The 21,001-nt window shown below is 44.9% G+C and overlaps 2 protein-coding genes across 19 annotated transcripts in view; one reads left to right on the forward strand and one right to left on the reverse strand.

Moving 5' to 3' along the window:
- ATP6V0A4 (ATPase H+ transporting V0 subunit a4) overlaps positions 1-9,279 on the reverse strand; it is an 83,067-nt gene extending 73,788 nt beyond the window's left edge. For 6 of the 18 annotated variants that reach the window (XM_041752138.1, XM_041752148.1, XM_041752135.1 and 3 more), the window contains exon 1: positions 9,144-9,274. The gene's annotated coding sequence lies outside the window, so the exon portion shown is untranslated. Of the gene's footprint in view, positions 1-9,143 lie in introns of all 18 variants that reach the window. The other 12 variants (XM_041752150.1, XM_041752136.1, XM_041752151.1 and 9 more) reach the window with 5 other exon arrangements.
- Positions 9,196-16,964, forward strand: TMEM213 (transmembrane protein 213). The gene is made up of 3 exons (XM_041752154.1): positions 9,196-9,340; positions 13,148-13,219; positions 14,260-16,964. Exons 1-3 carry the CDS (start codon positions 9,196-9,198, stop codon positions 14,427-14,429), a joined length of 387 nt encoding a protein of 128 aa, XP_041608088.1. The 3' UTR covers positions 14,430-16,964.
- The last annotated feature ends 4,037 nt before the right edge of the window (positions 16,965-21,001 follow it).

Raw genomic sequence — 21,001 nt, forward strand, 5'->3', positions numbered from 1 at the left:
ACTTAAAAATTTTTTTAATGGAAAAGAAGTTTCCCTGACATTGAAAATTTTCCCAAGCCACCATAAGTACTGTTAAATGTAGTGTATCTGCTCTGTGGTAACTGCATTACCACCATGTGAAATATTCAAGATGTATTTATTTATTTTAGAAAGAGAGAGAGCACAAGCAGGAAGGGCAGAGAACCTGGGGAGAGAACATGAAGCAGACTCTGCACTGACAGCACAGAGCCTGACTCAGGGCTTGATTTCACCACCCTGAGATCACCACTTGACCCAAACCCAAAAGTCAGATGCTTAACTGACTGCACCACCCAGGTTATTCTTTTTAAAATGTATTAATTTGATTTTATAGGCTGGTAACAAGAGTAATATGCATGCAAAAAAAGAGTAATATGCATTCATGGCAGAAAACTTGAAATGCATATGAAAGTGTAAAGAAGAAAATAAAAATTATCCCAAAGTGTTCATTCTAGATGTGGCCACTGCTAAAATCCTGATAGGATGCTTTTCAAGCTTTTTCTTTGTATATGCATGTATATTACAAAACTGGAATCCTACTGAATATATAGTTTCACATCTTGCTTTTTCTGCTTTGTATTATATAGCAAGTGTATTTCCAAATAATTAAATATCAGTCTAAAACATCATTTTAAAAGCTATTTTTTATTCCATTATAAGCTGCCTCTAAGCTTTCATTTTCACATTTTGTGTCATCTCTAATTATTTCCTCGGGGAAAAAATTTTCCAAAGAGCTTCACATAGAAGGAAAGGTGACCAAAATAAATTAACACTTACAAAGTCTACAACATAGCTATAAACATCTCAATCTGGGAGACAAGACACATGGTAACAGATTGTTGTTGGCCCCAAGTAGCTGACCAAAGAAACCAAACCAAAAAAAATCATGATTTATCCTAGGTCTCAAATTATTTCTACAAACAATTGTGTGTAATTGCAATTATGCACATAATAAAAATAACCAGGTATACAAGGAAACAAAGCAACATGAATGAAAACCAAACAACAGAAATAATGGACCATAGAAACCAATCAGTGGGGGTTAACAAATATTGGTGTTATTAAAAAGATTTTTTTTAAATTATACTCACTCTGTTCATGAAGATGAAAAGTGAGACTGTGTAACAAAAAGTGATTTAAAAGTGTACAAAATGGAAATTCTAGAACTAAAACTAAAATAACTGAAATTAAGAATTCAGTGTATAGTTACAAAAGTCAATTAGACACAGATGATAACAGATTTAATAAAAAAAATAGGGCAGAAGAAAATGTACAGAATAAAGCCCATGGAAACAAAAGCAGAGAGAATAAAGAAGAGGGCAAGAGAATTAGAGTCTACGGCAGAAAATCTCTCTCTGTGTAATTGGAAGACCAGACAGAGAGAGAAGAATGGGACAGAAGTAGTATTTGATGGCCGACAACTTCTCAATACTGATTGAAGACATCAAACTCCATATTTGGTTGCCTACAAACCCCAAGCAAGATTAATTTTTAAAAAAAATCCATATTTGAATATATTGTAATAAAACTTCTGAAAACCAAAGGCAAAGCAAAAATCTTACAAACAGCCAAAGAAAAAAGAGACAGGGATCCCTGGGTGGCGCAGCGGTTTGGCGCCTGCCTTTGGCCCAGGGCGCGATCCTGGAGACCCGGGATGGAATCCCACGTCGGGCTACCGGTGCATGGAGCCTGCTTCTCCCTCTGCCTGTGACTCTGCCTCTCTCTCTCTGTGACTATCATAAATAAATAAAAAAATTTAAAAAAAAAAGAAAAAAGAGACAAATTATTTACAAGGGAGCACAGTTAGATGGACAGTTCTCAACAGAAAAAAATGGAAGTCCAAAGAAATAGAATATCTTTAAAGCACTGATAGAAAGTATCTTTCAACCTAGAATTCTACACTCAATGAAAATAACTTTCAGGGAATCCCTGGGTGGCTCAGCGGTTTAGCACCTGCCTTCTGCTCAGGGCGTGATCCTGGAGTGCCGGAATGGAGTCCTGCATTGGGCTCCCTGCATGGAGCCTGCTTCTCCCCCTGCCTGTATCTCTGCCTCTCTCTGTGTGTCTCTCATGAATAAAGAGATAAAGTCAAAAAAAAAAAAAAGAAAGAAAGAAAGAAAAAGAAAGAAAGAAAGAAAGAAAGAAAGAAAAAGAAAGAAAAAAAAGAAAAGAAAATTCAAAAAAAAAAAAATGAAGAGAAACCTATCCTAGACCATTAATCATTCCACCAAGGAAATACTTGAAGATATTAAGGAGAAGAAGCATCATAGATGGAAGACGAGACATTCACAAAGGAATCCAGAACAATAAAGTGGCAAATATATGACTAAATTTAACATAAAACATTCACTGTATAAAAAGAGCAATAATGAGTTACCAAGTTAAAAAAATATATATGCATATAGTTAAGATACATGACTGTCATGATATAGAAATCAGGAGTAGTAGTATTACAGTTCCAAGCTCTTGGGGATCACTGGGTGGCTCAGTGGTTTAGCGCCCTCCTTCGGCCCAGGGCGTGATCCTGGAGTTCTGGGTCGAGTCCCACATCAGGCTCCTTGCATGAAGCCTACTTCTCCCTCTCCCTGTGTCTCTGCCCTCTCTCTCTCTCTCTATGTCTCTCATGAATAAGTAGATAAAAATCTTTAAAAAAAATAAAATAAAAAATAAAGTTCCAAGCTCTTTACATTATTTGGGAAGAGGGTAAAAGTATCAGTTAATATTAGACTTTGATAAGACAAGAATGCACACAGTAAAAAATGGAATGAAAAATTCAATCCAAAAGTGGTGGGAAAAAAAGAAAAAAAGGGATGTGAAACAGATGGGAAAATCAGAGAGCACTGGTCAGATGGAGAGTCAAACCCAAAATCAGTATCAGCACATCCCATGTAAACAGATTAAGCGGCCAAATGAAAGACAAAGAATCTAAGACCAGGTTTTTAAAAAATCCTTCACTATGTTTTCGAAAGGTACACATCAAAAACATGGTAAGAATTTAGAAAAGTTGAAAGAAACGTTGGGAAAAGACCCAGCATGCAAAACTAAGCAAAAGAAAGGTGAGTTAGCTATCATAACATCAGACAAAGTAAACTTGATGGCACAAAGTATCACTAGAGATAGAGAGGGATTTTACAAAATGATTTTTTTTTTTATAAAATGATTTTTTTAAAGAAGGTTCAATTCACCAGCATTTCAATTCTATATTTGCATGAGACCTAACGACAGCCTCAAATATTTAATGCAAAAATAGACAAAACTACAAAGAAAACAGAGAAATCCACAATCATCTGTCTCGATATTTAACATAATAAGCGGACTAGATTTTTATTTTTATTTATTTATTTTTTTATTTTTTATTTATGATAGTCACACACAGAGAGAGAGGGGTAGAGACACAGGCAGAGGGAGAAGCAGGCTCCATGCACCGGGAGCCCGACGTGGGATTCCATCCCGGGTCTCCAGGATCGCGCCCTGGGCCAAAGGCAGGCGCCAAACCGCTGCGCCACCCAGGGATCCCCAGGACTAGATTTTTAAAAACAGGAAAGATATAGGAGATGTGAACCACACAATTAGCACTCTTGACCTAATGGACTTACACAGAACACTGTTCCCTACAACTGCATGGCACATTCTTTTCAAGCACTACCGAATGTTTACCAAAAATGGCCATCTGATAGGTCTTAATGTATAGCAAAACATAGAAATCATCAAAGTATGCTCACGGATCACAGTGCAACCTAAGAAGATGGGAAGGAATGAGATCCAGGGCCTATATGGAAGATGGCCTTAGCTGAGAAGAAATCCCATCCCTTTGTTCACCCTACTTCTCTCTGGTACCACTGCCCACCCTAGTGCAAGAGCTGAATAAATTATCCCAGGGAACTGCTCAAAAATGGTTCCAAACGGTGGACTCAAGACCTCGTTCACTCAGTTACTTTGATCAACTCTAGGGTCTGATCTCGAGATTGAACTCCAGTTTTCTTTCTCACTCTTTCCAAATTATAAACCCATAACTGAGCAGCAGTGAGTGTAGTTAAGCTACCCCGCAAACTAGATCCTGCTTAGGTGAAGCTACGTACTTCAGCCCCATGCACCATTTGCAGACTGACATTATTTTGTGAAAACGGATCCTGACAAAGCCCTCTACAGAAAGAGCCATGGATCTACCTCTGGTCAGAAGTTAGGGAATAGCAGGCATAGTCGTGGTGAGGGCCATGATTCTCTACAGGACGGGTTAGTTGGAAATGAACCCCAAGTTCAAAGCCAGTGGTCTCTTCTTTTCCCAAAGGTGGAAGACGGAAAGGGGCCTACCAGAATCACAAGGGAAGCTTCCTTAACATATAATATCCTATCTACAGGAAGCCACTCCAGGCCACAGAATGCTGGTTTTGTCTTTTACCACACTAAACACTATGCCCCCTCCTTTTCTTTTTCAAATGCAATTTTATCAGGGAAAACATAAACTAGAAGGCAGTGAAGGCCACAGAACTACCACCATCTTGGCCAATCCCATCTCAACCACTACTGTGGAGCCTGGCCACATTTTAGCCTGGACTTTTTTTTAAAGTATGTGTAACCAAACACTTATTTCAACCATTAAAAAAAATCTTGAGGAAGTTCCTGTAGAATGTCTAGCTTTGAGCAATTTAACTTCCCGGTATGCTCTCCAAAGCAAACCTAATGTAAAATGTATGAGAGAGTTGCTAGGTGAGGTAACCAGCCGCATGGAGTTATTAATTAAAGACCTGCTTTAAAAAAAAAAAAAACTAATAATAGTGACGTTTGTAAAAATAGTTGCTTTGCTGCCCTTCCTTTGGGAATTAATGAGTTATCAGATACCAGTCAAGTCCATCCAGTTCTATTTTAGGGTAAGAAAATTTTTTCATCTGTTAAGAAAATGTTTGTCTTTCAATTGACTTGGAAACACCTAATCTAAAACAGTCCCAGCCAAACAACACTGTGTTGAAAAGAGAGAGAGTGGGGACAGATTATTGTCCTTGCTCTTTCCATCAGTTACATCCAGAGTTGCTTTCACTGGTATGATGCGATATGACACTGTCTGTTTAGATCAGTGGGTTCTACTCAAACCACTGTCAAAAAGGGCTGTTTCAAATCCCTGCATGTCCCAGGCTGTCATCATTTTGGAAGGACACGATCTGCTCACATCAAATACATTAAGATGCACCCAACATCCTATGTTAGATTGCTTCTGTTTATGTATTTAAAATGAATTGTATTACTTTGCAGTTGAAATCTTTTTTTTCTTTTTTTTTTTTTTTTTTAGATTTTATTTATTCATGAGAGACACACACAGAGAGGCAGAGACATAGGCAGAAGGAGAAACAGGCTCCCTCCCCTGCAGGGAGCCTGATGTAGGATTTGATCCCAGGACCCCGGGATCACGCCCTGAGCCAAAGGCAGACGCTCAACCACTGAGCCACCTAGGTGTTCCCATCTTTTCTTTCTCTCTCTCTCTCTCTTTCTTTTTTACTTTTTTAAAATTTAAATTCAATTTGCCAAAATATAACACCCAGTGCTCATCCCATCAAGTGCCCTCCTCAGTACCTGCCACCTAGTTACCCTATCCTCCCCTTCCGCAACTCTTTGTTTCCAAGAGTTAGTAATCTCTCACAGTTTATTTCCCTCTCTAATTTTTCCCACTCAGTTCCTCTCCTTTCCCTTATGATCCCCATATTTTCTTTTTGAATGCACAGTCTGGGATCTGAGCACCTCTTTACAGGTCTCAAGCATTTTCAAGACCCTTGAAAATCTTGTTGACCCCATGCACTGTTGTCCTCTCTAGTGCTCGCGGGATACACCAGCCCTGGTCTATGAAGCCTACACGGAGTTTACTGTGAGGGAAATGTTGAGAACAGTGTCTGTCCCATTAAGGAATGTCATCTCTGTGGAGGATCCAAGGAGAAAATGTCTCTCTAGTGCTGGTATCAAGAGCAGTTGTACTCACACTGCTGTTTTGCACCTTGCAAGCTCATGAGTCAGACAGGTGGCCTGCGTGCAGGTGACTCTTTCTTCACACTAATTACCACAAAGCTTAGAAAACACGTGTGCCATTTTGTGCTCTAAACTCACGGATCCATCTCATATTTCCTACCTTAAATTTCTCTTTACCTCATTTCTTCCCATTCATTTTAAATTTACTTTATCTAGCTAATTAATTCTATGTAAGCTTCCTTACCCTTTTTTGGACTGAGGCAGGATATAAATAAATACATAAATAGCATTATTTTTCTCCTAAAACTGCCTTTGTTCCACATTTTCAATGTATGATGATCCTTCTGTTTAAATGATAGTTAACATTTACTGAGTACTGAGCATTTACTGCTCAGCCAGCAGCACTATGTGAAGCACTTCAGATGGATTACTTCATTAAGTCATCATAACAAGTCATGAGATAGATCCTATTCCTTTTCAGATAAAGAACCTGACGTATAAAGTATCTTGCCAGGGCCACTCAGCCAAGAAGAGCTGGGCTGGAATTCCACCCCAGGCTGGCTTCATGGCCACCCACCCGCCCCAGCTGGAAACCTTCACTCAGGATGCCACTCCCTGGGTTCCCTTCTGTTGATTTAGCCAGCTAAATGCCTCTTGATTCTGTTCCCCTGTTCTCTATCCTCAGTCCAGCTCTTTATTTCAGGGCTCCTTTGATCTCTGGCTGGGTTTTTTGTTGTTGTTGTTGTTGTTGTTGTTGTTGTTGTTTAAGTAAGCTCTAAACTCAACGTGGTGCTGGAACTCACAATGCTGAGATCAAGAGCTACATGCTCTACCAATTGAGCCAGCCAGGTGCCCCATCTGGCTGGGATTTTTGCAACAGCTTCTTAGCGGATCTCCCTGAATCCAGGCCTGCCCTCCGTGGATCTATCATCCAGTGTTTCTGAAATATAAAGGTGTCTACATGTACAAGTTCCTTATAAGGTGCCCCAGTTGTAAGAGAGAATCCAGTTTGTTTAGTCTGCCATTCAGGACCATTTACAATAGTCAAACCAGACACACCATGAATCTACCCCATCCTCCCAAGATGGTGATTCCTCCTCAGTCAAGGGGCACACATTCGTGCTTCAGAGGTCTTGCACACACTGATCCTGTCTCCTGTGCCTAGTAGACCACACAGATTTCAAGTTTCAGGTCAAAATGCCTTCCTTATCGAGTCCCACATTAGGCTCCCCACCGGGAACCTGCTTCTACCTCTGCCTATGTTTCTGCCTCTCTGTGCCTCTCATGAATAAAGAAATAAAATCTTTAAAAAAATGCCTTCCTTATCGTGAAACGTTCACTGAACCCCTTCGTCCCCAAACCTCCTCCATGATTTTCCCATTCTTTGTCAAGACTTCCTCACCACACTTATGTCATCATGCTGTCATTATTTTTTGGTCTCTCTCCCTCACTGGACCCTGAGCTTCTTGAGGACAAGGACTCTGTTGCCTTACCTACTGCAGACCTCTCTCCCATACCAAATGCCCAGTACGTAGCAGTAGCTGAACATTTGACCAAGTGGCAGGTCTAAACCAGATGTGGGTACATCACCTGCAGATTAGCCTTCTTAAAGCACGTCTGCCCCCAACCCTCCAACCCAAGAATATAGGACCACCACTAATTTGTATTTTGGGACAAATTAGAAAAAAAAATGCCTCCGCTGGGCTAATGTATTCCAATAAGACTCCGTTACCCTGAGCTTACACACGGTTTACACATCCTTCCACATAGTGTCAAATGAGCAAGGATTTCTACCTCACTCTCTTGACCAGGCCAGTTCTTGTGCAAGAAGACAGTGCACTTATCTATACAAGGCAGCCCTGCATGCACACAGACAATTCCCTTGCCCTGTGTGTGCTGTTCCATTTATTAGAAAGGCCATTAGCTCCCATCTGTGTAGGCAGACTTTAATACCCAGTCCAAATGTCATCTCCTCTGTGAGTGTTTCCCTTGTGCCTCTCAGGCAAATTTAAGCTCTCCCCCACCCCCCTCTCTGTCTCTCTCGTATTCCTACAACCGCAGAAGATATCCATGTTTGAGTGTTACCATGCTGCACCACACATCTTTCTTTATTGCTGATTTCATTGCTGGACCATTAGGATCACGTTAGGCATCATTGGGTCCCATATGCCTATGAAGATGCCTTTCAGATAAATGGGGGATGTGCAATAAATGTTACTATTGGGGCACCTGGGTGGCTCAGTGATTGAGCGTCTGCCTTTGGCTCATGTCTTGATCCTGGGGTCATGGGATCAAGTCCCTCGTGGGCTCCCTGCAGGGAGCCTGCTTCTCCCTCTGCCTATGTCTCTGTCTCTCTCTCTGTGTTTCTCATGAATAAATAAATAAAATCTTTACAAATATAAATAAATGTTACTATTTGGTTCAGTCTTCACACAGCCTTTCTTTTGCCTCCTGATTGTTTCAAACTCCCCAGGCTGGCGCACCAGTCTGTCAGTCTCATGGCTGGCCAGACACCTCTCTGTATCCCCCTCCTCAGGTCCCCTCTGAGCATCTGGGCTGCAGCGGATTCACAGGGGACTCCCAAGCACCCCTGACCTCTGGACCTTTACTCATCTGTCCCTCCTGTCTCTAGTGCCCTCCTCTCTCTTTGCCTGTCAAAATTCTATTCATCTTCAAGGCCCAACTCAAGCACCATGTTTGTCATGAAGCATCCCATCAGCAGATGGTGGCTTCTTGCTGCTAAGAACCAAAGCCCTTTGTCCTTCTGGAGTCATTCCTCAAACATTGCTCTGTGTTTTAATGATATATGTCTATAACGAAAGCACTTCAAAGGCAGGGATTCATTGCACAGGGTAGGTGTCAGCAAATACTGTGCTACAGAGAAGAAAGAATCCAGCGCTACATTGGCAGATGAAAGAGGCAGCAAACTCAACTTCAAGGACCTGGCAGGACACAAAACTCCTCTCCTGTCCCCTCTTTCATCAGTAGGGATAACACGTGAACTCTAGGCAGAATTGCATAAATGGCCCCTCCCTCCTGCCCCCCCCCCCCCCCCCCCGCCCCCAGCCTACATAGTTCAGCTTGCCTTCTAAAGAGGTGAGAGTGAGGAGTGACAGCTGGTTTCTTTTGCTCCACCCCTTCTCTTTTCCCCCAAACACAGAGCAGAAATTCACCTCTGACAGCACTGCTTTCAAGCTCCCGCAGGACACGGCACACACAGGACACATGGCACGCAGCCCTCGGCACACCTCTGCAGGGATGGTGCAGACAGATGCCTCCCTCTCCAGCATGAAGCGCCTTACCTCTGCGCTCCGGGCCGCCCTGGCCCTCGGCCTGCTCTTTGCCTCCTTCCACTTGGCTTGCTTGGCAGGTAGAACTGTGAGCTTTATTCTTGGCCACGCTGGGGAGAAGAGGGGAGGGAGAGAAGAGGTGGAGGAGGGGGGAGGAAGGGGGAGGGAGGAGAAGGGGGGGAAGAGGGGTGGGGGAAGGGAGGAAGGGAGGAAGGAGGATTCTTTGGCTAGGGTTGGTCCCACAAAGCGAAGAGCAAACAGTTTTTTCTCACCTGAAGGATTAGGCAGGAGGTGGTAGGTTGGGCTGGGGGTGTCTTACATTTACCTAAGACCTAAGACCACCATCAAATACTCAACTCCTCAGCTAGGACAGGATTAGCCACCTCTACTGGACTTTGCCACAAAGCAACAGGAAAAATGTGATGTACTGACAGTCTCTCCCATCAAGAGACCAAAATTGGCCTAAAATGACATTTTAATGGGCGCTGTGTCTCCACTGCTCCTTCTCAGGGCCCCTGGCTATTGTGATTTGCAATTGCCCCTTTGTACTCTGTTCCTCACCTGAGGTCCTCTGGTCCCTCCGTTGACCCTGTGCTCCCTTTGCAACTTCCATAAAACCCTAAGGCACAAAACCTGCCAAATGCTGTTGATGATTCTCCCACCTTCCCCAGCACAAGAGACGTGGAGTTATTACCCTGTGTGCTCATGGACGCTAGGAGGGTTGAGTAGCAGCCCCTGTCTTGCTCTCTCAGGCTGGGCTCTCCCCCTGCAGAGAACTCCCTCATATTCTTATGCTCCTGGCTTTGGCCTCTGGCCTTATATTTTTTAAGATTTTTAATTTATTTATTCATAAGAGACACATAGAGAGAGGGAGAGACACAGGCAGAGGGAGAAGCAGGCTCCCCGCAGGGATGGAGTCCCAGGACCCCAGGATCACAACTTGAGCCAAAGGCAGATGCTCAGCCACTGAGCACCCACGTTCCCTGGCCTCTGGCTTTGATCTTGCCCCCGCAGCTCCTGCCCTGCCCTTGACAGATTTCTCTCTCTCAAAACTGAGCCTCAAGGACCCCTCAGGGCTGTGCCTGTCTCCCTTGTCCTCACCACCCTCCTTTGGAGTTTCAGGGTATGAGCTCTAGCCACTCAGCCTCAACTCAATTCTGGCTTCCACAACTTACTAGCTGTGTGACGTTGAGCAAATCACTTAATGTCTCTGTGCCCCAGTTTTCTCATTTATACAGTGGGGATAATCACAGCGCTTACATTATAGGGTTGTCATAAAGATGAAAGGAGACTACCGCATATAAAGAACTGTTAGTAAATTAGCACAGGGTAAACACTCAATGAATGTTAGCATGTTTGTTTTATTTTCCCATACCCCTCCCTAAATAAGTATTTTATTTTTTTCATTTGTTTACCCTCACGGTGACTTGTTTATGATAGGCTCTCAAAAAACCTGACAAATTTAACTGCACTTAATTATTAGCACCCTGTACTTTGGAAGTGACCCCAAGCTGGACTAGTCTCTGACCGGCTATGCTTACGAGGGTGGAGGCTGAGGCTTAACTTCTTAGAAATTAATAACTAGACTATTCAGTTCGAACCATATAAAATTACCGATATTGACAAATTTTTTGACCTATCAAATGGCAATTTCAGATGGCTTAACCTAACACCAGCATCTGGTTAACTAGGTTTTCTTCCATTCACTTGGTCCAAATGGGGACCACTTCCATTCTAGGGCAGAGGGGAGATGAAAGTCAAGGCCAAGGAAGTTAGTTGGGTTAAAAAGGAAAATTAAATGTTGAGGAATCAATTATTCCAAAACAAATAAAGACCAAGTTCTAAGCCATTTAGCTGTAAATAATTTACAGTAACAATCAGATTGTGTCAAGGTAATTACTATACCCCAGGCAGGACATTGGAGTGGCTGGGGGGTGGGGGTGGGGGGGAGGAGTGGCATAAAATCACTCTAAGCAGCAATTTCATGGCTTTGGCTAAACAAGAAGTTTCCTCCTGACTTGTCCTGCTACCTGACAACAAGCTCCTTTGAAGGACACACTGACCTAGGGTCAGTGGAGCCTTGAGAGTTTCTAAACCACTTTTTTTTTTTTTGCATCCTCAAAGGAAGCAGAACAGCAATATAATTAATTTCCAGAACAATTCTTTAAAATTGGCTTCTTGGTCTTGATCTACCAAGATGAATGCCATCTAACAAAAATTTTTTGGTGATGGAAGTTGTGGGGTGTCCCGATTAGGTGAGGGCCAGCGGTACTGATAGTGAGAGAATTTACTCAGGGCAGAATAAAGGAGATAGAAATTTATTAAATATGCTGCAAGGCAGCAGCAGGCAGGACAGCAGAGGAGGGACTGTCTGCTTCAAGGTGGTGGTGAGGGGCTATAGTTATAGGGCAGAGCGAGGGAGCGTGGGGAATGTCCCGTTTTGGTAATCTGAGGAGCTATGCCTGTTGTAATTGGTCAGTTAGGGTTCATGACTATTCCCGAGGTGGGTCGCTTAATGGGCCTGTTTGCATTTCAGCTAGGGGGCGCTGGGGGCCCTTGTGCCTCCTGCAAGTTTCCATTGTTCACACCTGTTGCCTAAAAGCAGCTTCTACAGAAATGTTCCATTTCTGTGCTATGCTTCCAATATGGCAGCATTTCAGAATGTGGTGATCCAGTGTGGTAACTGAGCCCTTGAAGTGTGGCTAATACTACCAGGAAGTTGCATTTTTTTATTTCATTTTAATAAATTTGAAGAGCCACATGTAATTGCCATATTGGACAGAATAGACCTGGATAATCCATCTGCTCATTCTCAGCTATGAGAGGGAAGGTAGATGATGGTTTTTTGGAATTGAGAATCTTTATGTTCATCTATGTAGCCCCCCCTCACCTCCACACTCTGACAGAACTTTGAGAATTTCCACTGAAGTTCTTTTTATCTTTGTGCTCCTTATTTATTGATCGAGACAATTCTAATGGTTGCAAATTCTAGCCATCTCTGGATTTGGTGGTATAGCATTTAATTTTTTTGATAACCATCTGCCTGAGTAATACCATCATAATCACCAGAAGTAAAGAATCAAAGTCAGATTTCAACATTCATTTGTTCAAGCTTTTGAAGGGAATTGAAAGTAGTTAGGAGAAGACATTTGAGATTGTTAAGTGTTTGCTTTAATATATCGGAGAAAAACCATTCTAGATGGAGCTATTTGCATAGGAAACAGCTAAAATAGAGTGTTTGGAAAGCTCTTTGCAGCAGGCCCTTGGCCACTGAAGGATGAGATATGAAGGAGATGAAGTGTGAAGCTGTGAGTCAATGAGACATGCAGGTAAGCGTCTCTGAATGATAATAATGAAAGGAAAAGGGAAGTGTATTCTTTTGCTGCCATAAAAACATACCACAGACTGGGTGGCTAAAACAACAGAAACTTATTTTCTGACAGTTCTGGAGACTCCAGGTGTCAGCGGGTGTGTCTTCTCCTGAGGCCTCTCTCCTTGGCTCACAGATGGCCACCTTCTCACTGTGACCTCACCTAGTCTTTTCTCTGTGCAGGTGCCTCCCTAGTGTCTTCCCTTTCTCTCAAGGACACTAGTCATATTGGATGAGGACCCACCCATATGACTCCATTTAATCTTGACTTAACCTCTTTAAAGGCTTTTTCTCCAAATACAATCACTACTGTGGGTTAGGACTTCAATGAATGTGGTGGGGACAGTCTGGCCCATAACAGAGGGTTAGCCTTATTACATGACGTCTTAAAGCACCTAGACTGGAACTTCTATAATCCTTGGTGTACTATCACCACTAACTGACAAAAAAGATTTCACTCTGTGCCTGGGAATGGATTCCCCTACTGCCTGAGACCATCTTCTGTCTTTCCTTCCAGAAGCGAGGAACAGTGACAACTCAACCCTGGCCACCCATCACCCAGACCCTGGAACCCTGGAGCAGTGCCCCAGTAAGCATCTCCTGAAAAATGCCCTAAACCCAGAGCTGGCCCTGGATCTGGGAGGGACACTTAAGCGTGCTTGCTTTCTGTTGATTGGGGTCCAGTGGTGGAGTGCCAGCCTGACCTTCCTGTGCACTGGTATGGTCTGTTTGTCACCCCCAGAACTGCTTGCATAGCATATCTTAAAAGCTATCTCAGCCTTGACCCTGATGTCGGCTCACAATCTTTGGTACAGGTGGCTTGAACGACCCATCCACAGGATGGCAGCCAAACATGCATTAGAAACTTAGAAGGGGGGACGCCTGGGTGGCTCAGTGGTTGAGCATCTGCCTTGGGCTCCGGGCGTGATCCTGGGGTCCTGGGATTGAGTCCCACATTGGACTCCCTGCATGGAGCCTGCTTCTCCCTCTGCCTATGTGTCTCTGCCTCTCTCTCTGTGTCTCTCATGAATAAATAAATAAAATCTTAAAAAAAAAAAAAAAAAGCTACCAGTCAAGTCCAACTTCTGCCCAGTGTAGGAGCTTTGTTCTGGGTACCCTTTGCCTATTTCTGTCCATCCTCTCCCTGAATACTCCTAAGGGCAAGAAGGCAGTACTTCCTAAAGCAGCAAGCATTGTTTCCACACATCCAATTAACAGAAAGTTTTGCTTTCTTCTATGTCTGGCTCCCTTTACTGCTGCCCTCCCTGAATAACCGTGCGTTCACTTCTGGGTATTTCCGAAGCCCCCATAATAGGGCAGTGACTCGTGGAGGTTGAGTGTGGGGCTTTGGATTCCTTGAGACCTGGGTTCAAGTTCTAGCTCTGCCATCTGGTGCCCCCTCTTGGGCGAGTCACAGCGTGGGCTCCTTCCGGGGAGATGGGAGTAGTTAAGTGTGGCCTCCCACCCTGTGAGGGATGAATAAGGGGACGGGCATGGAGCAGGTGACACCTGTGCAGTGTGCTTTAGTGAGCATGAGCTCTGGTCTCATTCCTTACCTGGGGGGGGGGGGGCGGCAGAGGGGGCGGGGGGCGATGCACCGCGGTGTCCTTGATATCCCTTCCTCGGCAGACGTGGACTTCTGTCCCCAAGCGGCTCGCTGCTGCCACCCCGGCGTGGATGAGTATGGCTGGATTGCCGCGGCAGTCGGATGGAGCCTGTGGTTCCTCACCCTCATCCTGCTCTGTGTGGACAAGCTGCTGAAGCTCAGCCCGGAGGAGCCCAAGGATCTGCAAGCCTGAGGCCCCAGGGTGTCAGTGACCACCCAACCGCACGGAATCATTTCACCTTTGGGGGAGGTGTCAGTTTTCTAAGTAGGGAATGTCAGAATTGGACACATCAGTGGTTACAAACTCCACTACAAAAGCCTAGAAGGCTAGCTGGGGTGCTGCAGGGAAGGGGTGGGCATGAGGCCCATCCTTGTGACCACAGCAGCATGGCTTCTATATACCACTTCTATATACCAGACCTCTGCAGTAAGATTCCATTTGCTCCCTTTTTATTATTATCATTATTTTATTTAGAGAGAGAGTGCCAGCGGGGGGTGAGGGAGGGGCAGAGGGAGAGAGAATCTCAAGCAGACTCCCCGCTGAGCATGGAGCCCCATGTGAGGCTCCATCTCTCAGCCTTGAGGTCATGACCTACCTGAGCTGAAATCAGGGGGGAGGGGTGGGGAGCGGTGCCCACGTGCCCATGTGGTTTCTGCCACCTCCGAGTAGTCCCCTCTGTGCAGCGATGGTGTTGAGAAGAGACGCGAGATGGAAAGGAGGGTCTGAGGGAGCAGGGCCAGGGCTGCCCTGCACCCAAGTCCACGAGGGTCCTCCTCTTGGGCGCTGACAATCAATCTCCTTTCTCGGTGTGTGAGGCCTGCTTCCCTGCTGCGCCCCAAGGCAGGTGCCCAAGAAACACCTGGCTTCGGCTTTTGTCCACAGGCTCTTTGCTCCTAAGCTCAGAACCCTCTCACCTGTCCCCCGTCCCTCACCCCAGCCAAGGGCTTCCCTGGCATCTCAAAAAGGAGTCGCCTTCATCCTCACCTGCCACCCCTCGCCCGGGAGCATCGCTTCTCTCGCCCCTGTTCCCTGTCCTGCATCCTCCTCCGTGGCCGCCCTGCCCGACGGTACCCAACCCGGCACCTGGTCCAGACCCTCCTACATCGCCCCCCCCACGTGGTCCCGCCGTGGCCAGGCCCCAGGGCACCTGACGACGTGGTGCTGGCGCCCCCTGCTGACGACCTCCGGTAAAGCCTGACCTCCCAGCGGGGCGCCCCCCCCCATCACCCCCCACCACCCTGGGCCTGCTGTCCCCAGGACACCCACCGCCTTCCCAAGGACAAGGGCTGCGCTCCGGGGACCCAGTCCCCGTCCCCACATCTTCCACCGCCCGCCGCCTTCCAGCTCCGCCTGCACACTGCAGGCCATGCCTCAAAGTCCAGCCCCAGGGCCTGTTCTACTCACAGCCTTCCCAGACAGCCTGGGGGGACCCGCGGCTGGTGCTTTTAGGGGTGCTTCTGCTCCCTCCTGAAGCGCAACCTTCATGAACATACACACCGTCAGTGTGTTTCCTCTTGCTCCCGGGGATGGAGAGCTCCTGGCGATGTTCATCGCACAAATGAATGCATGAACTAACGGACGAGGCCTGGCCCTGGATGTGTGTATACATGATGACTATCGTTCAGCATACAGAGCTTCCATTTTAGGGGCGCCTGTGGGGGGCTCCATGGGTTGAGCATCTGCATTTAACTCAGGTCATGATCCCCGGGTTCTGGGATCGAGGCCTTCATCCCGGGTCCCTGCTCAGCGGGGAGTCTGCTTCTCCCTCTGCCTCTGCCTGCTGCTCCCCCTGCTTGTGCACTCTGTCAAATAAATAAAATTCAAAAAAAGGAAGAAGAAGAAAGAAGGAAGAAGAGGAAGAAGAAGAAGAAGAACTACTTCCATTTTTCTATAAATGGTTGAAATAACCAGTCTCCACAGAAGCCAGCTGGTTTGGCTCCTGCTCATCCTGCACAGGGATGTTGCTGGTCGCCCTGAACATAGCCAGGAGGGTCAGGTGGAGGGGGAAGTGGATTCATCAGAAGGAAGAAAGGACAAAATGACTCTCCTTACGAGACCATTGCTGCCCTTTGTGAGGAAACATGGATTTAGGTTGGACAACCAAATAAACATAACACAAGAAAAGAGGCCCCTGAAGTAGGAAGAAGTATTTCCTAGAGACGGCAGGTGATTCAGAGGTGCCACAGGTTTTTGTTTTGTTTTGTTTTGTTTATTCATGAGAATGACACAGAGAGAGAGAGGCAGAGACACAGGCAGAGGGAGAAGCAGGCTCCCTGTAGGGAGCCCGATGTGGGACTCGACCCCAGGACCACGCCCTGGGCCAAAGGTGGCACTAAACCACTGAGCCACCAGGGCTGCCCTACTGCCACTGGCTCTTCCAGAAAACCTACCTATGTTTCCCAATGAGAACTGAAGGCAGTGCCTGGCTCAGTCTGCTGTTTCCTCAATCTCCATTGTTTAATCAAGAAAATGGGTAGATTTACTGTGCCCCCATGTTAAACAATCGTGTGAACAAGTGTCTGCGTGACACCCCATGTGATGCTATGATCACACATAACTTAGTGTTTCGCTTTTTTTTAAACACCAAGGAAAGAGTTTCCACAATATGTGATGGTCAAACTCCTTAGAGATGGAAAGATTCAGTAAGGACCCGGTTGGATTTAACATGTGTAAGCATTTTTGAAATAAAACAGTGTGACCTCGTGGTGAGAGCACTAACTCCAAAAAGCAATAGAACAATGAAGACTGATTTCTGGCCAGTGTGAACTGCACCGAATCATTTCACCTTGGCGAGGGGGGTGGGGGTCAGTTTTCTAAGTAGGGAATGTTGGAGTTGGACACATCAGTGGTTGCAAACTCCACTACGAAAGCTTAGAAGGCAAAAAAAAAAAAAAAAAAAAAAAAGCCTAGAAGTCTAGCTGGGGTGCTGCAGGGAAGGGGTGGGCATGAGGCCTGTCCTTGTGACCATAGCAGCTTGGCTCTTACCACTTCTATATACCAGACCTCTGCAGTAAGATTCCATTTGCTCCCTTTTTATTATTATTTTATTTAGAGAGAGAGTGCCAGCAGGGGGTGAGGGAGGGGCAGAGGGAGAGAGAATCTCAAGCAGACTCCCCGCTGAGCATGAAGCTTGATGTGAGGCTCCATCTCTCAGCCTTGAGGTCATGACCTGAGCTGAAATCAAAACTGAGACACTAAACCAACTGAGCCATTCAGGCACTCCTAATCTGCTGCTTTAGAAGCAGAAAGCTGGAACTCCAGGTGGTGCCTGACATCCCTTCTGGTCTGGGCAAAGTGTAGGTACTTACATTAGAAGTGAATAATGTGTAGTTTCTGCCACTGCCACATTCAAATTCAGGCGTGTTGTGAATTGTCTTTCTTTCATCTGTACAAGAGGAAGGACAGACCAAATCCAAATAATCGTTCTTTTCTTTGAGACTAGACAGAAAGACAAGTTATATAATTTGATGGTTATACTTTCCAGGTGCTTTATCTCAGATCATCCTTCACCATGGGATCTCTTTATTCTATCAAAGCAAAGATTTGTCAATAAATTAAAAAGGAAAACCTGAAGGGGAAAACCAAGTATCACCTTCCAGGGATCTAAGAACTCCCTGGTATAAATAGCAGGACCTGCCTAACAGTAGATGTGCTTTTCATTTAAGATTTTTGCTTTTAGTAAATGATGTGGCCCCCAGCACTATCGCAGGCCATGGGACACAGAATCCACACTGTTAGGGGCATTTCTATACCAAAACATCTTGTGTAGAAATAGAATATTAAACATTAAGGTAAAAAAAAAATTAAAAAATAAACATTAAGGTGTGGCACAATTATTTATTTGACTTTTAAAATCATTTTAAAGTCTATTTCTGGGGTACCTGGCTGGCTCAGTCAGGTCATGATCCTGAAATCCTTCTGTGACTCTCCACAGCTGACAGTAAAATCCATACTCTTAGGATGATCCATACGGCCTTCTGTAACTGGATCCCCAGATATTTCTCTAGCTCAACATTTACATATACTTCATGCAAACCCAGTTCTGAATTATTTCAGTTCCTCAACATGCCAGGCCCTTTCTACCCTCCCCATCTTTGTTCTTGCTGTTGACACAGCCTGGAACATACTCTTCCCAAGAGGCAGATTTCTCAGGAGCCAAGGAAAACTTACACTTCAGGTCACCTTACTTATGTGCTCCCCCACCCCAGGCCTGCTACCTAATTTTGTATTTCTAATTCTGCATTTTAGGCAGCCCGGGTGGCTCAGTGGTTTAGCGCTGCCTTCAGCCCAGGGCGTGATCCTGGAGATCCGGGATCGAGTCCCACGTTGGGCTCCCTGCATGGAGCCTGCTTCTCCCTCTGCCTGTGTCTCTCATGAATGAATAAATAAAATCTTTAAAAAAAAAGAGAGAGAGAGAGAGAGGGCCTTTTAATTGTATACATGTTAGGCTCCATAAACCTGAAACTTGCTCTTCTGCTCCCCCTTCCCTCTTCTGATTGGACTCATTTAATTTATTGGGATTGATCTTTCCAATCCAGCTGTCCCTCATTCCTGGATGGATGAACATATATACATATAGCACCTCAAGGGCCTGTGTTTACCTTCAGCACAGCACTGTGACAAAGTGTTTGACCAAACTCCAGCCAGGCTCCTCTTGATCTCTCTTCTCATCCAGGCCTCAACCCTGGCCTATAAGAACTACAGACTCTCAACACAAAAAATGATTTTGTTCACCTTCTCCCCACATTCAAAGAATTAAACAAACACTAATATAGCTTCTAACAAACCAAGGGCACATCCCTAGGATGACCCTACTCCCTACCTACCCTCCTTAAAGTACTTGCCTGAGAAAGCTGAAGGCTGACAAAAGAATTGACTATTTGTTCTAACCAATGCCTGACAATAGGCATCGGACCTAGCCTTTCTTAGAGCATTTACTAAAAGGGTCTTACAAGTGTAAATTCTTCCTCTGTCCCTTTGAGATATATAATTTCTACATCTACATGTATGTCTATCTGTATATTTATCCATCTATATCTGTTACAACTAGGATCTGAAAGCTATTTCTTTAAAGTGTAATCATCAGGAAGGACAGGGCCACTCTCTGGGAGGACAGGATCCTAACTCTATGATTGACAACTGGCAGGCACAGCTAGCCTAATCAGCATTTACACTGACCAACTTTGCATTTCTCACTTTGCTGACCCTATTGAGCCCCTACTCATCCCACTCTCTGCTCCCTCATTCCCCTCTAACACAGTCACCTCTGTACAAATTGAGTTCGCACTAGACCCACTTCCCTACTATAATAGTATATTACAATTAAAATATGTCCTCAACTACTTCAGTGTCTGGTTTTTTGTTGTTGTTGTTGGTTTTTGTTTTTTTTTTTAATCTTTGATAACTGAGTATATTGGACTATAATATCTACCTGCTTGTCTTTCTCAGTGATCTCTCTGAAGGCACGGACTGTGTCTTTGACCTCTGATTACTTCCACCTACCCAAGACCTAGATGTGCAACACAAACTCAGTAAACATTTGATGAATTAGTGATTCAGAGGAGACCCCAGAACATGGCCTGTGCAAACAACCACAGTGAAGAGGGAGAGCTATGAAGACAGAGGAGGAGGCTCTGGGGAAAACTTGCCATCTCACGGTTGGAAAAAAACTTTAATTATTGTTTCCATAAGTTTATAATAATACGTATTTAAGTCATTTGTGGAAATGAGTAACTGGCAAGTCTACTCACCAAGTTAATTCTGTGAGGAGAGACAAATGAACAAGGGCCAGACCATATATAAAAATAGAACTTTGACCTACAATCTATAGCAACCAATCCAAGAAGCCAAGCCACTACCTGTCGAGGAAGTCAAACTCTATCTGTAGCATCCAAGCCAGGAAAGCCAAGCAACCTCCATAGCAATCAGCCCAGATAGCTGATTTGGTTAATAAACAGACAGCCTCAGTTAATTAATTAATTTTCACACACACACACATCCTTCCAACTTAGGACCATCCAGGGGAAGCCAAATGTGTACCCTTAACCAATCAGACATGATGCCCCACAACTAGTTGACCCACCTACAGCTGTCCCATATCAACAGCCTACAATCAGGGCACATGGAAAATGCAGAGCCTTCCCCTTTTTTACTCTAAAGTTTTCCCACTTCCCTGCCTGCCTCTGGGTGACTACAAAATGGAAATGGTGGCTGACTCCGTTGCTAGAGCAAGCAAGCTCTGAATGAATAGCTTTGGCTTCTCATTTGGGTGGTTCTTGTTTATTTCCACAGTGACTTTGTTGGACTCTTTGTTGAAATACTTGTCATGTTCTTTGTACCTTAAAGGAGATCTTTTTACCTGGGAAGTTCCTGTCACCCTGTCAAATGAAGGAAACTACCAAGAGGAAGTATTTGGGCTGAATTGTACCCCTTGCAAATGCTTATGTTGAAGTCCCCAGGACTTCAGAATGGGATCTTATTTGGAAATACAGTTGTGGCTGGTATAATTACTTAAGATGAGGTCATAGTAGAATAGGGTGGGCCCCTAATACAGTCTGCTTTTATATAAAGGGGAGATTTGGACACAGACCTGCAGACAGGGAGAACAACATGTGCTGGATGCAGAGATCGGAGTGACATGTCTCCAAGCCAAGGAAGTCCAAAGATCACTAGCAAACTACCAGACACCAGGGGAGAGGTCTGGAACAGATCCCCCCTACCCCCGCCCACCCTTAGAAAGAGCCAGCCTGCTGACATGTTGATCT

This window comes from Vulpes lagopus, chromosome 4 (genome assembly GCF_018345385.1).
Source record: "Vulpes lagopus strain Blue_001 chromosome 4, ASM1834538v1, whole genome shotgun sequence".
NCBI lineage: Eukaryota > Metazoa > Chordata > Mammalia > Carnivora > Canidae > Vulpes > Vulpes lagopus.